The sequence below is a fragment of the Halichoerus grypus genome, chromosome 15, assembly GCF_964656455.1.
Source record: "Halichoerus grypus chromosome 15, mHalGry1.hap1.1, whole genome shotgun sequence".
In the NCBI taxonomy this organism is placed as follows: Eukaryota; Metazoa; Chordata; class Mammalia; order Carnivora; family Phocidae; genus Halichoerus; species Halichoerus grypus.
The window spans coordinates 52,698,572-52,717,432 of record NC_135726.1 but is presented as its reverse complement, the minus strand read 5'-3'; the positions used below and the strand labels follow the sequence as shown (position 1 = coordinate 52,717,432).

At 48.1% G+C, this 18,861-nt stretch overlaps 1 protein-coding gene across 9 annotated transcripts; it reads right to left on the bottom strand.

Annotated features, from left to right (window-relative positions):
* Window positions 1-2,576: 2,576 nt before the first annotated feature.
* C5AR2 (complement C5a receptor 2) lies at window positions 2,577-18,713 on the bottom strand. 9 transcript variants are annotated; one of them, XM_078062848.1, is made up of 4 exons: window positions 12,323-18,713; window positions 11,666-11,730; window positions 11,204-11,369; window positions 2,577-7,603 (listed from the first exon to the last, which is right to left on the bottom strand). In XM_078062848.1, the coding sequence occupies exons 3-4, from the start codon at window positions 11,204-11,206 to the stop codon at window positions 6,575-6,577; spliced, it is 1,032 nt and encodes a 343-aa protein (XP_077918974.1). In that variant the 5' UTR covers window positions 11,207-11,369; window positions 11,666-11,730; window positions 12,323-18,713; the 3' UTR covers window positions 2,577-6,574. The 9 variants fall into 9 exon arrangements, with proteins under 9 accessions (XP_077918974.1, XP_077918972.1, XP_077918973.1 ...); XM_078062846.1 differs by having other exon boundaries at window positions 11,204-11,730; XM_078062847.1 differs by lacking the exon at window positions 11,666-11,730.
* Window positions 18,714-18,861: the final 148 nt, after the last annotated feature.

Sequence of the window (18,861 nt, the reverse complement as noted above, 5' to 3'; positions counted from 1 at the left end):
TCCAGCTCCGCCTCTCTTCGAGGGGAGCCACGGGTGACGCTGCGCCCTCTAGAGGTCGGCGGTAGGGCTGCAGCGGGGACTTGCAAGCGCCTCCGCCCGCGCGCGCGCTCTACCCTACCGGTGAATCGCCTTTGCAACGGATCGCCCGACGCCAGAGAAAGCTGGCGGGAGCCCAGACACTATTAAACTGCTTCCGTTGGGCGCCTGGGTGGCTCAGTCGTTAAGCGTCTGCCTTCGGCTCAGGTCATGATCCCAGAGTGCTGGGATCGAGCCCCACATCGGGCTCCCTGCTCAGTGGGAGGCCTGCTTCTCCCTCTTCCACTGCCCCTGCTTGTGTTCCCTCTCTCTGTGAAATAAGTAAATAAAATCTTAAAAAATAATAAAAATTTTAAAAAATAAACTGCTCCGGTGATTTATTCACTGTAATTCATAATTATTAATGCATAATTCTATTAACGTATAATTCATCGTGGCAATTCACTAACAAATAATTCAACTCCCCAAATTGAAGGGAGGGGCCATTCTTGTCTTGGAGGTCCTGTGTTGTCCAGCGTCCACCACAAGTATCAGAGAGTCGGTAAATGTTGTTGAATGAATGACTAAATGAATGAGAAAATAGAGTCCTCTCTAGTCCTAGGTGCCCCGGTCATTGTGGGTCTCAGCCTGTTTCCCTATTTATAACAGGATAATATCTGCTTTTCAAGATTGTTGGGGAAAGTAAGCGAAAATATATACATAAGGTACATAAATTGCTTTTTCATTAATGTACATAGTAGGCACTCAATAAATGTTAGATCTTTCATTTATAGTATATCCTCCCATCATTCTCCTTTTTCCTGAAGAGAATGTTGCCGCTGAGAAAGTACAGCCTTCAGTTCCGGAGCCAGTTCCAGGTACTGAGAACATAGCCGTGAACAAAACGGATCAAGTCCCTGCTCCCATGGAGCTCGGGTTTTAGTAGGAGAAACAGACATTTAAATATCTTTACTTAAATAAAAATAAAAAGAATGTCAAGCAGTACCGCCACGCTCTATGGAGAAAAACAAAGCAGGAAAGGGGCAAGGAGTCATGTTATTTTAAGTAGTGTGGTCAGAGAGGACAGCTCCAAGGAAGCAGTATTTGAGCAGAAATAAGTGAGGCAGCAAGCCATGGAGATCCCTGGAGGTGAAGGAAATCGCAAATGCAGATTGCCATGGCAACATGGTTGGTGGGTTCAGAGGTCAGCAAGCTGGCTTGTGTGGAGGGAGTGAAGGAGGGGGGATAGCAGGAAATGAGGTGAGGAAAGGAGGAGAGTAGATCAGGCACACCACGGTGAGGACTTTGGCTTCTCATCTGAGTGAGGTGGGAGCCATGGGAGGAGTTTGAGCAGAGGAGGGACCTGAGACACGATCTGAGTTAGATTTTTTTTTTTTAAAGATTTTATTTCTTTATTTATTTGACAGACAGTGGGAGAGAGAAGACAAGCAGGGGGAGCGGGAGAGGGAGAAGCAGGCTTCCCACCAAGCAGGGAGCCCAACGTGGGGCTCGATCCCAGGACTCTGGAATCATGACCCGAGCCGAAGGCAGGCGCTTAACGACTGAGCCACCCAGGCGCCCCAAAGATCTGAGTTAGATTTTAACAGAATCTTGGGCTCGTGTGTGGGGAAACAGACTGTAGGGAACCAAGATGAGGAAAGAGGACCAGGGAGGCAGCCGGTGCAGTAAGTGAGAGATGGTGGACCAGGATGATGGCAGAGAAGGTGGTGAGAAGGGGTCGGATTCTGTGGATACTTTAAAGTAGCGCCCAGAGGGGTTGGCTGACAGATTGGCCATTGAATGTGAGAGAAAGAGAGGCGTCAAGGGTGACCCCAAAGTTTTTGGCCTCAGTGCCTGGAAATAGAGAGTTGCCATCAACTGAGATCAGGAAAATAGGGAAGGAGGGCTGAGAGAAAATCCAGAGTTCCATTTTGAGCATATTCGAGTTTGAGTTATGTGCTGGACATTGATTTGGGTTGTCAAGGGGGAAGTTGGATGCAATTATCAAACCTTTGGAAAACAATTTGAACGTAGAGAAGGCAATTCGTAAGTCATCAAAAGAAGAAGGGGAAGAAATTGACTAAGCACTGCTTGAACTTTCCAAAAGAGAACTACAACTTCTTTTTAAAGAAAAATGGGAGGAAGTAAACAACAAATATTACTTTAAGATCTGTGTCTCAAGGAAGTAAACAACAAATATGACTTCAACATGTGTGTTGCAAACTACCAAACCTAGGATTGAGTAGCAAACTTGAAATTCGTTCTTAGAAAAATATTCAGAGGGGCTCCTGGGTGGCTCAGTCGTTAAGCGTCTGCCTTCGGCTCAGGTCATGGTCCCAGGGTCCTGGGATCAAGCCCCACATCGGGCTCCCTGTTCAGCAGGAGGCCTGCTTCTCCCTCTCCACTCCCCCTGCTTGTGTTCCCTCTCTCGCTGTCTCTCTCGTCAAATAAATAAATAAAATCTTTAAAAAAAAAAGAAAAATATTCAGAGCTGGTGCTCTGGAAATGAGGAAATCAATGTGTTCAAAGAACAAACAAAATTAAGAACAGAAAAGGGGAAATTACAACAAACAAAAAGCAAGATTATTTTTAATGACCAAGTTCCACAGAAATACATTTAAGGGGCACATGGGTGGTCAGTCGATTGAGAGTCTGACTCTTGATTTCTGCTCGGGTCATGATCTCTGGGTCCTGAGATCGGACCTGCATCGTGCTCCATGCTCAGTGGGGAGTCTGCCTGAAGATTCTTCTCCTCCCTCTGTCCCTCCCCCCGCTCTTGCGCACTCTCTCTAAAATAAATAAATTTAGGGCGCCTGGGTGGCTCAGTTGGTTAAGCGACTGCCTTTGGCTCAGGTCATGATCCTGGAGTCCCGGGATCGAGTCCCGCATCAGGCTCCCTGCTCAGCAGGGAGTCTGCTTCTCCCTCTGACCCTCCCCCCTCTCATGTGCTCTCTCTCTCTCTCTCTCTCTCTCAAATAAATAAATAAAATCTTTAAAAAAATAAAATAAAATAAATTTTTTAAAAGGCATTACATTTGAAAGCTTCTGTGAAATTGATTTCTTCTTTTAAAAAAAAAAAGTAAGGCTGATGCAATAATAAATGAAAATAAATTTTAAAAAAACCACAAAAGACTTTTTATAAATGTATTGAAGAAGAGCTCTCTTAAATGGCACCTGGCCCCAATGGATTAACAACAGGATTTCCCCCAGCTGTTCATAAAGCTCTGTAAATTGTCCCAGGACATAATTCATTCTACAAGGGAGAATTGGTCTTCATAACTCATGCATGTCAATTCTGAATAAAACCCCAGGACTAAAATATGTATTGGTGAAGACCCACTATGTGTCCCTATACCAGAAATAGAAAGAAGAGATATCGGGGTGCCTGGGTAGCTCAGTCGGTTAAGCGTCTGCCTTTGGCTCAGGTCATGATCCCAGGGGTCCTGGGATTGAGCCCTGTGTTGGGCTCCTTGCTCAGCGGGGAGCCTGCTTCTCCCTCTCTCTCTCCCTGCCACTCCCCCTGCTCCTGTTCATGCTTTCTCTCTCTCTCTGTCAAATAAATAAACAAAATCTTTTTTTTTTTAAAGAAGAGATAGCAAGAAAGAGAGCTTCATCACTGGGGAGCTCACAGTCTAGCTGGAAAACAGGATGTAGACAAATAAAGATAGTTTTGTTATTTCTAAGGCCTGGGAATGGGTGGAGAAGAAATAAAAATAAAAATGGCTCAGATGTTGCCCATGGGGAATTTACAGCGTACCTGGGAACTTGTGTTCCAGAAACTTAACCCAGAGAAGAGAACACTACTCCCTCCCTCGGAGGGGAATGAATCAGAGAGGACTCCCTGGAGAAAGTGTCATTTGAGCAAAGGAAGGAAGGAAGATTTCGGAGATAAGAGCATGGGCACTAGAGTCAAGTGAACATGGGATCAAATCTCAGTTCTATAATTTCTTTGCTGTGTGATCTTGGGCAAATGACCTCCCTTCTCTGGGCCTCGTCTTATAAAAGGAAGCATCTCCCCTTACTTCCCTGTGTTGGGGTAGGACTTACCTTAAAGGAGAAATTCTATGGAAGATGCAGTCCTGTAGTAATGACCCTACATTCAGGTGCCACTACTATGTGACTTCAAGATGTGAGCGGGTGAGATCCTCGAGAAGCCCTGTCTCGTAAAACGCCCTGCAGTGATGGAAAGGTTCTGTATCTGCGCTGCCCCGTATGGCAGCCGCGAGCGACACTGGGCTATTGAGCTTCGAACTAGCAGCTGGTGCAACTGAGGAACTCAATTTTTTACTTGAATTCATTTGCATCCGAAGAGGAACCGACAGCTGGTGATTACCAGATAGGGCGGCACCGATCCGGAGGGCACCCTAGGCACCAGCTTGCGGAAAGGCCTAGAGGCATGAAAATGATACAGCCCAGAGGATCTGTCCTGGTCTCCTGTGGCAGCTGTAACAAGGTGACCACAGACTTAGCGACTCAGAACAGTACAGATTTATTCCATTAAAGTTTTGGAGTCAGGCATCTACAATCAAGGTGTCGGCAGGCCCCTTCTGGGGCTGCATTCCTTGGCCGGTGGCCCCTTCCTCCCATCACTCTGATATCTGCTTCCACTGTCAAATCTCCTGCTCCTGACTCTGACCCTCCTGCCTCCCTCTTATAAGGACCCTTGTGATTACCTTGGGCCCCCCCAGATAATCTAGGATCCTCTTCCCACCTCAAGACCCTTAATCACAACTGCAAAGTTCCCTTTGCCGTGTATGGTCACATATTCCCAGGTGCAGGGGATTCGGATGTGGACCTCATTAGGGGGCCGTTATTCCGTCTGCCACAATGGTCTGCACGGCTAGAACGTAAGTGTGTTCAGTGGCAGAGAGAAGCCTCGACTACCAAGCTAAGGAGCTAGGACATAGCCTTTCCTTCAAAACAGAGCCATAATCTGTCACCTTCTCACCTGCCTCTGCTAGTACCCTGACCCAAGTGAACATCACTTCTTGCTCGGACCATGGCAGTAGTCTCTCTGCTAAAGCAGAAGATCCTCATGTCCCTCCCCCCCCACCCCCATAGTCTAGTCCCCACCAGCAACTAGAGGGATCCTATTAAAATCTAAGTCAGATCAAGACACTTCTCTGGGGTGCCTGGGTGGCTCAGTCATTAAGCATCTGCCTTTGGCTCAGGTCATGATCCCAGGGTCCTGGGATGGAGCCCCGTGTCGGGCTCCTTGCTCAGCAGGAAGCCTGCTTCTCCCTCTCCCACTCCCCCTGCTTGTGTTCCCTCTTTCGCTGTGTCTCTCTCTGTCAAATAAATAAATAAAATCTTAAAAAAAAAAAAAAAGACATTTCTCTGCTCAGAATAGGGTTGCCTGATTTAGGAAAAAAAAAAAATTTACTGAATGCTCTCTTGAATTTGAATTTGAATTTCAGATAAACAACAAATAATTTTTATTTCTTAATTTTTTTTGGATTTTTTTTTTTTAAGATGTTTATTTATTTGAGAGAGAGAGCGAGCCGTGGGGAGGGGCAAAGGGAGAGGGAGAGAGAGTCTTAAGCAGACTCCATGCTGAGCATAGAGCCTGGCTCGGGGCTTGATCCCATGACCCTGAGATCATGACCTGAGTGGAAACCAAGAGTTGGACACTTAACCGACTATGCCACCCAGACACCAGTAAAGATTTTATTTTGAAGTCATCTCTATACCCAATGTGGGGCTCGAACTCACAACCCTAAGACCAAGAGTCACAAGCTCTACAGAATGAGCAGCCAGGCACCCCCAACAACATATAATTTTTTGAAGTATGTTTCAAATATTGCATGGGACATACTCATGCTAAAACAAACAAACAAACAAACAAACAAACAAAACCCCACGTTTTCTTGTTGTTTATCTGAAACCCAAAACCCAAATTTAATTTGGTGTTGTATATTTTATCTGATAACAGTAGCTCAGAACACTGCCATGGATCTCCAAACACTTGCTATGGCCTGGAAGGCTTTCAAATCCAGCCCCCCACTACCTCTCTCCCTTTGTCTCACTCCACTTTCCCTCTTGCTCCCTCTGCTTCATTCACATTGGCCTCTTCACTCTTCCTGAAATGTGCCAAGCATATTGTGCCTCAGGGCCTTTGTACTTGCTGCTCCCTGTGCTTGACATGCTTTTCTGCGAGATTTAAGCATGACTCCTTCCTCCCTTCCTCAGGTCTTGGCTCAAATATCACCTTACCCAATGGGCCTTGCCTAGCTTACCTAAATCCCTGCCCCACTCAGTCCTCTTTGTCCCCTTTAGGTTGGCACTTGTCACCACTTGATATATTCCATATTTCTTTTTCCTTTGCTTATTGCCTGTCTTCCTCCAATAGAATGTCAGTTTCCTGAGGGCAGGGATTTGTGTCTGTTTTAGTCACTGCTACTTCCCCAGTGCCTATAATAGGGCCTTACACATAGGAGGTGCGTAATGAATGCTTGTCGAATGAATAAAGAAATGATATCATTGAGCTGCTGGATCCAGCTATGCCTGAAGGCAGCCTTGCGAAATCGGATGGACGCACACAAACCAGTTTCCTTCTAGCCTACACGCCCATCTCCGAGACTAGATCATGGCTGGTGGATTTCTGGCTGACCGCATTTTCATCCTTGCTCTGTGACTCCTTCAGGGCCCGGCGACAGGCGGCTGGCAGTGACCTTTGCAGTTGAGTCCTCCCGAAGTACAAGAAGAGCATGGGATTGAGGCAGCTGTGAGCCAGAGCGAGGCCGTTGACCAGCGGTTCAGCCCGCAGGGCCCCGGCCAGGAGCGCGGAGTGCGGGGCAGCCGCGGTGATTACCAGCCCCAGCAGGTGGTAGGGGGTCCAGCAGACAAAAAAACCCACCACTACGGCCATGCCCAGTGGCCAGCGGTGTCGGGCCACGCGGTACAGAAGGGCCCCGTGGCAGCTGGCCACGACCACCAGCGGCCCCAGGAAGCCAAAAACAAAGCGGGTGGCGGTCACCGCGTTCTCCACCACGGCGGAGCCTCCGTAGTCCACCACACACTCCAGCCGGCGAGGGAAATGCTCCTGGTGCAGCCGGCGGTAGATGGCCGAGGGCACGGTGAGCAGCAAGGCCACGGTCCAGGCGACCCCGCAGGCTACCTGCACCCCGCGCGCCCGCCCCGCCGCCGCCCCCCAGCTGGGCCTGAGGGCCCGCAGGCAGAGGTCGGCGCTGAGAGCGGCCAGAAGGAGCACGCTGGCGTACATGGACAGCAGGATGCCCGAGGGCAGGGCCCGACAGCCCGCCGCCCCGTACGGCCAGTGGCCCCCGCGCGCCATGGGCACCGCCAGGAGGGGCAGAGACGCACAGCAGAGCAGATCCGCCGCGGCCAAGTGGAGGAACCAGGTGACGCCGACCCTCTGGCGGGCCTCCTTCCAGGTCACCCAGGCCACCATCGCGTTGCCGGGCACGCCCACCAGGAAGACCGCGGCGTACAGCAGGAACGGGGCGGTGCGCAGCGCGTCGGTGGAGACGCAGGTGCCGTCCACGCAGTCCACGGGGAGATCCGGAACCCCGTCGTAATCCCCGTACTCGTAGCTGAGAGAAGTGTTCTCCATCCAGGCCCCAGACACCTGAACGGGAGAGAAATCGTGGGAGCTCCTGGACGAAACCCTCAGGCCCCTGGAATCCCCGGGTGTGGGAACCCCCACTAGCCGCTCGGACGCCGGACTGCGACAGCTTCCGATCTCCAGTGCGTCCTAATATCGGAATTCTAGAAGACTACCATCGTAGAACTCGCTGCGGGAATAGTGCCACGGTCAGAACCCCAGCAGGTTAGAATACTGGAATTCTAGAATGCCAGAGTGTGAGAACACTAGCTCATGAGCATCCTGGAATTCTGGAATATTACAATGTCAGAACCCAGGCTTACTCGCATCTAGGAATTCTAGAGTATTGCAATGTAGAAAATGATCGTGATTTTAAAAAATATATTTTAGGGGCGCCTGGGCGTCTGCCTTTGGCTCAGGTCATGATCCCAGAGTTCTGGGATCGAGCCCCAAATCGGGCTCCCGGCTCAGCGGGAAGCCTGTTTCTCCCTCTCCCACTCCCCCTGCTTGTGTTCCTTCTCTTGCTGTCTCTCTCTCTCTGTCATATAAATAAATAAATAAAATATTAAAAAAATATATTTTGGAATCCCAAAATATTATACTATTAGAACCCCAGCCAATTATTATTTGGAATTGTAGGGCCGCGCTGTGTGATCCAACATTCAGCGTTGATGGAAATGTTCTTAAAAAAAAAAAAAAAAAAAAGATTTTATTTATTTATTTGAGAGAGAGAGCACGCGAGAGATCACAAGCAGGGTGAGGGGCAGAAGGAGAAGCAGACTCCCCACGGAACAGGGAGCCTGATGGGGGGCTGGATCCTGAGACTCTGGATCATGACCTGAGCTGAAGGCAGACGCTTAACCAACTGAGCCACCCAGGCGCCCCTAGAATTTAAAATATTGGAATCCGAATATCCATCAAGAGGGGGAAAGGTTAATATGTATTGACAGCAAAGGCCCTGAGGTGAGAACGTGGTGGTCATGTTCAAGGAACAGCGAGGATGCCAGTGTGGCTGGGGTGGAGTAGGGAGGCAGAGAAGGGGAAAGTAAGAACAGAAAGATATCTTGGGGCACACTGTGAGGACATTATCTGTTATTCCATATGAGATTGGCGCCACAGGAGGGTGCTGAGCTGTGAAGCGACATGATCTATCATAGCAATAGCAATAATAATAATTATTATATATATTATAATATTATTACTGTGATAATAATATAATATATAGTAATATAATGTTATAATATGTAATATATAGTAATATTACTACTATAATATAATAATATATAGTAATATTATTAGTAATATAATATTAATACAATAACATAATAGTAATAAACTAATATATATCATATATTAGTATTATATATTAAATATATTAAATAAATATTATATATTAAACATATTAAATAAATACATTAATATATATTTTTATATTATGGATAAATATACTATATATTAAATATATATAATAATATACTATATACTATACTATATTATATATAAATATATAATAATATACATATACTATATATAATATATAAATATATAATATAATATATAAATATATAATAATACTAATATAATTAGTAATATAGATTAATATATTAATACATTATATAGTGATATAATAGTTATTTTTACTTTTATAATATAGTAATATTAATATATAATTATATATTATTATTACTTACTATTATTATATTAGTAGTATTAGTATTAGAAGCCACCATCCACTGAGCACTTTGTGTTATGTGTTGGGCATTGCTCCAGGTGCCTTTAAATCTTGTATCATTTGATCCTTATAACAACCCTCTGATTTTAATACTATCCTTTTACCCGTACTATCATTGTACCCATTCGGCAGACAAGAAACTGAGGCCCAGGGACGTAACTTACCGGAGATCATTCAGCTAAGCAAGTAACAGAGCTGAGTTTTGAACTGTGTCATCCGCACTCTGGAACTCCGGGCCCTAGAGCGCATTCACCCAAAAACCTTAGATTCAGGAGACAGACGGCAGCCCAGCCGGTGGCCCTAAGCAGACCCGGGCTCCGTAACTCAGTTTCAGTTGGCTCTCTCTTGGTTTCCTCATCTGAGCAATGAGTCACCGAGGTGAACCTACCTCACTGGTTTAGGGGAGGCCTTGTGGAGTTGACGGGTGATAAAGCAGTAAAGGGCTCGGGTGGATGGTAGACCATCCCCCCCAACGTCAGCATGACCTGCCCCTGAGGCTCTCTGCTGGCTCTCATGGGCACTTCCCAGAGCTCTAGCTGGCACTGACGCAACAGGAAAAGCGGAGGGGAAGTTGGAGTGTTGCCCTCTGCCCCCTCCTCCTTGCCAAGTAGTTGCCAAGAGGCCCAGCCACTTTGTGTGTGTGTGTGTGTGTGTGTGTGTGTGTGTGTGTGTGTGTGTGTTTGGAGTTTGGCATGCTGCTTTCATATTATTTTCATCACTAGAGTAAAAGGTGTACAGCTTTTAAAAATTCAAACCCTCACCAGCTGTGTGACCTTGGGCAAGTCACTTAACCTCTCTGTTCTTCAGCTACCTCGTCTGTAAAATGAGAATAATACTCTTCCTACCTTAGAGGTGTCAGGAGCGTTCAGTAAGCGAATCAGAGTGGAGAGCTGAACGCAGTGCCTGGTCCACAGCGAGCATTAGCTGTGTGGTAGCAGCTGGTACCTGCTGATATGCGCGCCCTCTCTCCCCACCCTCAGACCCCACCCTGCCCAGCTTTTACTGGTCAAAATCCGGGAAATCTTCTGCATGTTGGCAGCTCAACCAACTGTGGTATTTCCCTTTGAATATATCAAACAGAAATGCAACATCCAAAACCCACGGTGTCATCTCTTTATCTTTTCCACACAATGAATGTGTTTTCGACCTGTTTCCCTATCTGCACACACATCAGCCCTTTCCTACAGCAGCTTGAGTATCAGCCTGCTGGCTGGATGGGCCGTGCTCACCAACCAGCCTCGGACTGGAAATAAAGGACATTTAATGATAATCACGAATAGCCTTATTTTATCCTCATTTTGTACAGTAAATTTGATTCATATAAAAAACAATGAATTATATTCATATAGTTATAATATACAAAACATAATTACCATCATCATCATTATTTTATAACAATTAAGATAGCAGATGACATTTATCCATCATCTATTATGCACCAGGCATAATCCTTATGACAACTGTATGAAGTAAGAACTATTGTTATGCCCCATTTCCCAAACCGTCAGCTACTTTGGGCTCCACTGTCTCCCCAGCATCTAGAACGGCACCTGGCAAAAATCAGGCACTTCATTGGTATTTGGTGAGTAAAAGAATAAAGAGGGAAACTGAGGCACAAAGCAGCAAAGGGGACACTTAGGTTTCTTTCGGTTCCTTAAGCTCACAGGCGCCCGTGTGCACGCTCTTGGCACGTGTGTGTTTGTAAATCAGCTAGTCTTGTCAGAACTTCTGCTCTGGGGACCCGTGGGGCTGAACATAGGATACTTCGCCCCTCCCCCCAGAGAAGCACACGTATGCTCATCAAAAGACGTGTGCCAGGAAAGACATGTTCACGGCAGTCCCTGATGGGAAACCACCCAAAAAGTCACCCCAAGGGGAATGAATAAACATACCATGGTATGGGGCGCCTGGGAGGCTCAGTCGTTAAGCATCTGCCTTTGGCTCAGGTCATGATCCCGGGGTCCTGGGATTGAGCCCCGAATCGGGCTCCCTGCTCAGCAGGGAGTCTACTTCTCCCTCTCCCTCTGCTGCTCCCCCTGCTTGTGCTCTCTTCTCTCTCTCAAATAAATAAATAAAATCTTTATTAAAAAAACATAGCATGATATATTCACACAGTGGAATACTCTATAGCAGTGAGGATGAACAAACCACACACACGAATGTGGATGGATTTCATACATATACTGCTGGGCAAAGAGGCAGACAGACACGCAGGGGAGGTGACTGAGTGATACCATTCACATCAAGTTCAAAAACGAGCAGAAGAGTTCTGTGGGGGGTGGGTAGCGACTGGGGGAACAGGAGGGCACGTCGGCACTAGGCTTGTGCTATTCCTTGACCCGGGTGCTCAGTACCTGTGCACGTTTGGCTCATGGAGATACACAGAGCTTCCCAGCTCTGACGTGCGTGTGTCTGTTATCTGTGAAAATAAAGTTAAAGCTTCTTTCTTAAGAAGTGGAATTGGAGGGGCGCCTGGGTGGCTCAGTTGGTTAAGCGTCTGTCTTGTGCTCGGGTCATGATCGCAGGGTCCTGGGTTCAAGCCCCACATCGGGCTCTCTGCTCAGTGGGGAGTCTGCTTCTCCCTCTGCCTCTGCCTCTGCCTCCTCCCCCCTGCTCATGCTCTGTTTCTGTCTCTCTCTCTCTCTCTCAAATAAAGAAATAAAATCTTAAAAAAAAAAAAAAGTGGAGTTGGTGAATCGAAGGGCTAGTTCACTGGACAAGTGGCCATTGGGTGGATTATCCAGAAACTGCTGGGGTTCCTGGAGTTTGGAGAATCGTCCTTTGCTCTACACCTGAGTGTGCCAGATATGTGGACCCTTTGACCAAAAGCTTTTCTGTTGGGCCGCCGAAGTGAATTCCAAGAGTCTGGAATTCCAATGTAATGGTGATAAGATCCCACCTCTCAAATTGCCGTTTCTGATTCCCAGATTCTGAAAAGAATTAGCCTACAAAGCCGAGATGGCCAAATGCCACCCTCCCGTCCTTGCCTCCCTCCTTCCCTCCATCCTTACCGGCTCTTGTAAGAGGATCCTCATCTTGACCAGATGCCACTCAGAAGCCTGATCCAGGCTCACAGCCAGGACCCGGGAGGTCTGGGGGTCTCTCCCGGCGTCTGGCAGCTGGTGGATTCCTGGAAGTTCGTCCCCCTTGCCGAGGCTCCTAAGGGATGCCGCTGAGCACTGCCACCTCACCGGCCCCAGCCAATCTTAATAACCAGGGGAAAACAGGAGTGGCCTTTTCGTACTCTAAGGGTGTGTTTGTCCTGTATTCTTCCCATGACTCACACATCCCAAAATTACTGGGCAGCAAAGGAAGGTGGGTGGAGAGTTGACCCAGTGTCACCAACCCCAGTTATCAATGCCATGTGTTCCTGGAAGCTAGACCTGCATGCGGTTTGACCTTGAAGGCCTGGAGGTCTTCACTCTCACTCCCCCGGGGGGCCCTCTGAGGTCATCCTCAGGGAGCACCCACTGCCCGCTACCCGCCTCCCAGCCTCCAAATGTATACCAGCCCCCTCTCTCTGCTCTCTGCAAAGCCTTGAAGACAGATAAATATTCCTCCCGCCTTCCGTGTACTGAGAGAGACAGCTCAGGGTCACATTCCCCACAAAAGGGCCAAGGTCGTCAACCACAGGGCAGACAAAAACACAAACAAATCATATCCTTCCTGTTCCCCCAGTTTCCCGTCTTTGAAATGGGAAGATGTTGACCGTCGTGGTCCCTAACCTCACTCCCAGCACAGGCGCCAGGCCGAGAACGTGAACTTGAGGGCCAGAATGACGAGACTCATAGTCCAGGTCCGCGGTGGGTGAGATCCAGGGCCTCGGCCTCTCTGGGCCTCAACTTCGTCATCTGTGCAGTGGACGTTTTGCCTTGAGCAATACATGGGTGAAGAGATTTCAAGCACATCTGTGGGTGCCCGGCTCACCGGCCCATCGGCTGTGCCTCCCTACATGTTAAATTAACAATGACGAAAAGAATACAATAGAAATTGTTAAAATGTACATTTTAAGAAGGCTTAGCAAGAGGAAGTGGTTGTCCAATTTCAGAACTCTTATTCAGCAGTTCTTTTGTGGCTGTATACTTCTCTCTGTGCATGCTTTGGGTGGAGGGGATATATTTACACATTTCTTTTGATGTCCTTTAGGAAATAAAACCGTGTTGTTAGAGGAAGTTGTTCTGGGCGCCTGGGTGGCTCAGTTGGTTAAGCAACTGCCTTCGGCTCAGGTCATGATCCTGGAGTCCCGGGATCGAGTCCCAAGTCGGGCTCCCTGCTCAGCGGGGAGTCTGCTTTTCCCTCTCCCGCTCCCCCCCTCTTATGCGCTCTCTCTCTCTCTCTCTCATTCTCTCTCTCAAATAAATAAAATCTTTTAAAAATAAAATAGAGTAAGTTGGTCTGAGTCAACAAACTGGAGCTCACTGCGTGACCTGTGACATCTCCCGGCCCCTCCCCGGTGACCATGTCTTGGCTGAGCCTTGTCGTGGCCCCAGACCCTCCCGACGAGACAAACGCCCCTTCCATCCCCTCCTGCCATGCTCTGGGAGGCCTCCTCATCTCCCACATCCTATGGGAACCCACCCTGGTCAGAGAAGAGACGAGCATGGCATAAGCTCAGGGTGGGGACTGTCCTTGATCAGCCCAAACTTCCACTGATCTCAGATTTACAGGAGTGTGTCTCTCAGATCAGTAGAGCTTCCTAAATGCCATGGTCACTGATCCTGAAGTGCACGTTTCTCAGATTCTGGGAGGCTGAGGTTTTCTGGTGTCCCTGGCGCTGGGGGCTCTTTCCTGGGGGCTGGGGGATGCTGGGGGCAGAGGCGAGGGTCTCCATAGCCTGCAGATGGCTGGGGGTGGAGAGCGGGCATGGGGGGAGGGAGACACAGCTTTTATAGAAAGGGAGGGGCTGCTCTGGGTGTGGGATTCCTTTTTACAGCCACTCCGAAAGACGCCAAGTACCAGCCCCTCAACATGGGGGGAGCTAGAAGAAGAAGACCGTAGACGGTTACATTGACATAGGAAATTGCCATGTTGTGGGTCAAAATAGGTTGGGTGGCACCTGGGTGGCTCAGTGGGTTAAGCGTCTGTCTGCCTTCGGCTCAGGTCATGAGTTGGGATCAGCCCGCATCGGGCTCCCTGCTCGGCGGGAGCCTGCTTCTCCCTCTACCTCTGTGGTTCCCCCAGCTTGTGCTCTCTCTCTCACACACACAAATAAATAAATAAAATCTTTAAAAAAAAAAAAGTTTGCATTCCGGCAAATCTGTAACGAGAAAGCAGATTAGTGGTTGCCAGGGGCTGGGGGGCAGGATGGGGTTTCTTTGGGGTGATGAAAATGTTCCAGAACTAGGGAATGGTGACAGTTGCACCCCACTGGGAATGTACTAAATGCCATTAATGGTGAATTTTATGTGGCTCATATTTTATAATTTTTTAAGTAATAAATAATGAGCCATTACACCCCCCACCCCAAAATGAGATGAAGTTTGGCAACTTCATGGAGCTCAACCTAACATAATTTTTTAATTAATTCATTTTTTTTTTAGAGATTTTCTTTTTAAGTAATCTCCACCCCCAATGTGGGCTCGAACCCACAACCTTGAGATCAAGAGTCACACACTCCACTGACTGAGCCAGCCAGTCGCCCCCAACCTAACACAATTATAGAAACCTGAAAGGGTAAATGAATGCCCAAGATGGGGAAACAAGTCCCTTTTGGACAATGTATATTATTATGTGATATCTGATGCACGGGAAAGAGTGTAGGTAACATTAGTGTAAGCTGATCAGTAAAAGAACAAGGAGTAAATATTTTAGTTTTTGCTGGCCAAGAGGTCACTCGTGGTTTCTGTCACAGCTACTCAGTCTGCCTTGGTGGAATGAAAGTAGGCACAGACTGAATGGCCACAGCTGTCTTCCAATAAAACTTTATTTACAAAAACAAGCAGTGGGCCGGATTTGGCCCCAGGCTGGAGTTTGCCGACCCCTGATCTAGATCAAAGACTCTGAAGTGTTGAAATTACAGACTCATAGAACATTGGAATCACAAGCTATTAGGTCCAAGGGATCCGACAGTGGGAGTCACAGACTATTTGAATCATAGGATTCTAGAACCTGGGAGTGTTAGACAGATGGAGCTCCCGCTGTTGGATGTTCTAGAAAGGGAAATTTGTAGATGGTCTGGACATTAGTGAAGGAGTCCTAGCCCTCTGCTGTCCAGTATGGTAGCCGCTGGCCCCAGGAGGCTCCTGGGCATTTGGAATGTGGTGCATCTGAGATGCTGTGAGTGGAAAATACACTCCAGATTTCAAAAATGGGTAGGAAAAAGCAATGTGAGATCTCTTGATAACTTTTTATATTGATCACCTATTGAAATGAAAATATTTTAAATATATTTGGTTCAATTAAATATATCACCCAAATTTGTGTTATCTGATTCTTTTGGTTGCTCTTTGCTTGTCCCTTGCTTAGCTGCTGGAAAATGTAAGCTCCCGTATGTGGCTCACATCATATTCCTATCAGACAAGGCGAAATCTGGAGTAATACGCTCCTGGAGGCCAGAGGTGTGGTGCCTGTGGAAGGTCATGTGACACGGATGTGGGGGAGGAGGCTCTGACCCAGGCCCTGGGGAGCCTGGTCTGAGGCATAGGTGGGTGGGTGGGTGCCAGGGGACTTCGTGGTGGGGAGTGGGGTGGGGCAGGGGATGGACACGGCCAACTCAGCCAAACCCAGTCATCCACTTCCTTTTCCCACCACTTCCTCTTCAGGACTTGTTGACCCAGCAGATCCCCCAAGCCCCAGATTTGGCAACGGCCTGGCCCTTCAGCCCACTTCCTTCCCGGGCAGGGCTACTCAACACCTCAGAGAAGCCACCTGGATCCCCGCTCGCCGGCCTCCAAGTGTTTCTAGAAGACCAGGGGGGCCCAGCTCTTGGAACAGCATCTCCTTCCCAAACCAGAGCAAGGGAAAGACCTCACTGCCTGCAGCCCACTCCCCAAACCAGGAAAGCTAGTGTCTGACCAGGAACAGAGATGGAGAGAGGGGGGTGGGGGGACGGGGGGGGACGGGGGGTAGAGGAGGAAGTCAAGAAGGACTTCCTGGAGGAGGCTGCACCCTGAAAGAAGGTATAATAGGGACAGGGATGATCGGGGTACCTGGGTGGCTCAGTCAGTTAAACATCTGCCTTCAGCTCAGGTCATGATTCCAGGATCCTGGGATGGAGTTCCGCATCGGGCTCCCTGCTCAGCGGAGAGCCTGCTTCTCCCTCTCCCTCTCCCTCTGCCTGGCACTCCCCCTGCTTGTGTTCTGTCAAATAAATAAATAAAATCTTAAAAAAAAAAAAAGAATAAGGACAGGGATGATCTTTTAAAAACAGGTCGGCAGGGGCGCCTGGGTGGCTCAGTTGGTTAAGCAACTGCCTTCGACTCAGGTCATGATCCTGGAGTCCCGGGATCGAGTCCCACATCGGGCTCCCTGCTCAGCGGGGAGTCTGCTTCTCCCTCTGATCCTCCCCCTCTCATGCTCTCTGTCTCCCATTCTCTCTCTCAGATAAATAAATAAAATCTTTAAAAAAAATAAAAAATAAATTAAAATAAAAACAGGTCGGCAGCCAGAAGACCAGACAGGAAGCAAGGTAGAGACCCAAGTCTGGGAAGAGGGTGGAGCTTCTACCTGGAAAGGTGTCGGGTGGGAAGAGGGTGGCCTCCAGCCTGGGTCCCAGGCACAGGCTTGGTGACTTCGTGGACAGTAGGGCTTCCCTGGGATGGGGATTTGAGGGGAGGGGAAGGCTTGGGAGAACATGACAAGGTCAGTTTGAGTGAGGTCAGTGGGTGCTGAGGCCACATCCCCCAGAGAGCTGTGAAGGTATCGGGTGAAGCTGTAAATGTGGGCAGCATGTTGGAGAGAGAGAACTCCAGAAAGCCGACATTTAAGGGCCAAGGAAGAAACTCTGCTGATTGGAGGTGGCAGGAAAGGGTCGTAGAGAGAGGACGCCCAGCTGTGGGAAGAGGGTGGGGAGGGATGTTGGCTGTCTAGCTAGAAAGGACATCCAAGATCACAAGGTGCTTCCGGGGTGGTACCAGGCGCCTCCCCCCACCGACCTGAGGCTTAGGTCTCCCCAAAGACTGTGGTGCCTGAGGATCTATCCAGGTATCAACATTTACTACCAAAACCACACACAGCCCCTTCTAGAAGCCCAGCAGAGCACCTGTCCTCTGTGCTCAGACAGTGTCTTTATTTTTTTTAACTTATTTATTTACTTGAGAGAGCACACACACACACACACACACACACACACACACACGAGTGGGGGGGAGGGGCAGAGGGAGAAGGAGAGAGAGAATCTCAAGCAGACTCCGTGCTGAGCGGGGAGCCCGACATGGGGCTCGATCCAAGGACCCCGGGATCATGACCCAAGCCAAAATCAAGAGTCTGATGCTCAACCAACTGAGCCACCCAGGCACCCCCAGACAGTGTCTAAATAAAAGTTGTACCCGGGCAGACGCGACCATACTGAAGTAGCAGGATCCAACTACATTGGTCACAATCATGCAAGATCCCAGCCCAGCACTGCAGGCTGTTCCCTGGGCTCAGCCTGCTCTTGCAAAGATGGAGGACGAGGCTATACCCACGTTGTCCACTTTGGAGGCCACCAGCCCTGCGTGGCTCCTGAGCACTTGAAATGGGCCAGTCTGAATTGAGACGTGCTGTGTGTAACATACACACAAGATTTTGAAGACTTGGGGCGCCTGGGTGGCTCAGTCGGGTAAGCAGCTGACTCTTGATTTCAGCTCAGGTCACGATCTCAGGGTTGAGATTGAGCCCTGAGTCGGGCTCCCTGCTGAGAATGAAGCCTGCTTAAGATTCTCTCTCTCTCTCTCTCTCTTCCTCTGCCCCCCTCCCCCCACTCACCTGCACTCTCTCTCTAAAATAAATAAATAGGGGCGCCTGGGTGGCTCAGATGGTTAAGCATCTGCCTTCAGCTCAGGTCATGATCCCAGGGTCCTGGGACCGAGCCCCACATCGGGCTCCTGGCTCAGCGGGGAGCCTGCTTCTCCCTCTCCCTCTGCCTCTCCCCTCTGCTCATGCTCTCTCTCTGTATCTCTGTGTCTCAAATGAATAAATAAAATATTTAAAAAAATAAATAAATAAAAATAAAATAAAATAAATAAATAGATCTTTAAAAAAAAAGATGGGCATCTGGGCGGCTCAGTCGGTTAAGCGTCAGACTTGATTTTGGCTCAGGTCATGATCTCAGGGTTGTGAGATCGAGCCCCATGACGAGCTCTGTGCTCAGTGAGGAGTCCGTTTGAGATTCTCTCCCTCTCCCCCTGCCTTTCCCCCTGCTCGCACTCTCTCTCTCTAAAATAAATAAATAAAATCTTTAAAAATGTATTTTGAACAATAAAAAAATTTAAAAAATAAAATAAAATAAAATAAAATAAAATAAAATAAAAAATAAAAATGTATTTTGGTTATATTAAGTTAGGCAAAATATAGTATTGACTATATTAATATTTTATATATTAAATATCGTTATATAATAATATAATAAAAT

Coding starts and splice junctions, on each gene's coding strand:
- C5AR2 (XM_078062845.1), bottom strand. CDS start 12,346: ATGAGGATCCTCTTACAAGAGCCG. Junction 7,604..12,322: donor GGATCCTCTTACAAGAGCCG/GTAAGGATGGAG, acceptor TCTCCCGTTCAG/GTGTCTGGGGCCTGGATGGA.